The sequence below is a fragment of the Oryzias melastigma genome, linkage group LG13 (genome assembly GCF_002922805.2).
Source record: "Oryzias melastigma strain HK-1 linkage group LG13, ASM292280v2, whole genome shotgun sequence".
Taxonomy (NCBI): domain Eukaryota; kingdom Metazoa; phylum Chordata; class Actinopteri; order Beloniformes; family Adrianichthyidae; genus Oryzias; species Oryzias melastigma.
The window spans coordinates 9,308,173-9,310,477 of record NC_050524.1 but is presented as its reverse complement, the minus strand read 5'-3'; the positions used below and the strand labels follow the sequence as shown (position 1 = coordinate 9,310,477).

Here is a 2,305-nt window from a genome sequence, read left to right as displayed (position 1 = left end):
TTAGGATTAGAGTACTATGTTATGGTCAAAGTACCGAGTTAGGGTACCAGTATGCGTACTGGTCCTAGTCCCCTAACTTAGTACTGGTTCTGCATCCATTACAACATCTGGTACTGCGTTCCGAGGGTTGGGGACCCGTGATTTAATCTGAACAGCCAGCATGTCAAAAAAACACCAAGTTGGTAACACTCAAAACATCAAAAAGTGAGGTGGAGAGAGCCCAAACCATACGTCCATATATGAATAGTTGGGAGCGAGAATGTGTGGCACAAGTACATGAACATATTTTCTTTTTGTTTTTGAATAAAAACAACAAAAAAATGATTTTGCTTTTTTTTGTGTGTGTTAATGTATTTAGGTTAAGATGGCCCAGCTTTCAGATCTCCAATCGAATAAGCCACTCAGTTGCATCCCTGCAGATCACAAACCAGTCAGCAAGCCAACTGAGTTTGTTACAGAAGTTTTCTCTGCTGCGTCTTACTGCAATCATGGAAAAGTACTCCATGTCAAACAAGCACGGATGGACATGGTGAGTCTTGAACTGTTTTTATATATTTGTGTTCATTCACATTTGCTAAAAATGTAATTATGGTGCCTGCAATGCCTAATGTTCAAAAATGTGGTATTGGTGTCTCTTTAAGGTCTGTGCCAAAGTTTATGAAGAGAATGAAGGTACCAGACTATAAAGACAAGAATGTGTTTGGAGTGCCGCTCATAGTGCACGTGCAGCGCTCCGGACAGCCTTTGCCTCTTGGCTTGCAGCAGGCCCTGCGATACCTGAGGAGCCGGTGTCTTGACCAGGTCAGAAGCAGTTGAGTCTAACGCTGCATTCACACCGAACGCAATTCATGCAGCAGAGGCGTCCAGTTTCATTGTTAAGTTAATGGCAATCGAGTCGATCTAAAGTCTTCCGTACATTCTGAGTGAGAAATCCACAGACACCGTTCCCTATAGCGATCTTCCTAAAAACCTGGTAGCTCCTCCCACATGCGGAGGCAGCGTCAAACTCAGGCAGCTGTGCGGTGAAAGATGGGCGGGCCACACGAGTTGTGTTCGATATGAATGCACCTTAATGTTGCGTTCATACCGAACATGATTTGTGCGTCAGAGGCATCCAGTAAGTCTAGGTACAGATGAAATCCTGAGTCCTGCGGCACGATTTGAGTATCTGTCACTTTGCGTAAATCCAGCAGCAGCGGGATTTGAGCTTTGCAGTGTGATTTGGGCTTCGCGGCACATCAAACATCTGAACGTTGGTGAAGGCGACATGTTGTTTCACTGACCGATCTCATGAACCCAGACATAGAGACGTGATTACCATTATTTTTTAGAGCTCATCAAAATAAATCCAATCTTGCAGCATCATCTGTGTCTTTCACAGATTTTAGATGAGATTTACGCAGACACTGCTCCACGTAGCGATCAGGCTAATAACATTAGATGGTAGCTCCTCCCACACGTGTCTTGACAAGCATTAGGCAAATAGGACGTGCAAATCGCGTTTGGTGTGAATACAACATAGAGCTGTGTTATCATTTATTATTTTTTTGTTGCTCTGGCTTGATTGCCTCTAAAATTGTAAGCTAACGTTCAGGTGTATGCTCTGCAGGTGGGTTTGTTTCGCAAATCAGGTGTGAAGTCCCGAATTCAGGCCCTGAGGCAAATGAATGAAAGCTCTGCTGATAACGTGAACTATGAAGACCAGTCGGCCTATGATGTGGCTGATATGGTGAAGCAGTTCTTCAGAGATTTACCCGAACCTTTACTCACCAACAAGCTGGGGGAGACATTCCTCCACATCTACCAGTGTAAGTATTAGAATCTTTGAAGATTCGTACACATTTGATGCCCTTTGACGGTTATTCATAAGGGCATATTTAAGTAAAATCCTTCCTTTGACGTGTGCAGATGTGCCAAAGGACCAGAGACTGCAGGCCGTCCAGGCTGCAATCATGCTAATGTCGGATGAAAACCGAGAAGTGCTGCAGACGCTCCTCTGTTTCCTCAGCGATGTCACCTCGTCTGTGGAGGAGAATCAGATGACACCCATGAACATCGCCGTGTGCCTCGCCCCCTCTCTATTCCACCTCAATTTGCTGAAGAAAGACAATCTCTCACCAAAGTAATTTTTATACAGTGTTCTTTGTTACTTTGTGTCTGTTATTTTAAGCCTGTGCCATAAAAAGATAATGAGTTGGATGAATTGAATTACTTGCTGTAATTATCCTCACCTATGACTCCATAAAGCAATGCATGAAATCAGTTGCAGATTTTGAATAAGCCTGCAGAGTGCTGTAGATTATTC

The 2,305-nt window shown here is 43.7% G+C and overlaps 1 protein-coding gene across 4 annotated transcripts in view; it reads left to right on the top strand.

Moving 5' to 3' along the window:
• The window catches only part of stard13b (StAR-related lipid transfer (START) domain containing 13b), an 82,117-nt gene that overhangs the window by 75,867 nt on the left and 3,945 nt on the right, over nucleotides 1-2,305 (top strand). For all 4 annotated transcript variants that reach the window (XM_024277423.2, XM_024277426.2, XM_024277425.2 and 1 more), the window contains 2 exons: nucleotides 1,610-1,808; nucleotides 1,909-2,122. In XM_024277423.2, coding sequence (XP_024133191.1) covers nucleotides 1,610-1,808; nucleotides 1,909-2,122 — 413 coding nt within the window. The remainder of the gene's footprint in view (nucleotides 1-1,609; nucleotides 1,809-1,908; nucleotides 2,123-2,305) is intronic.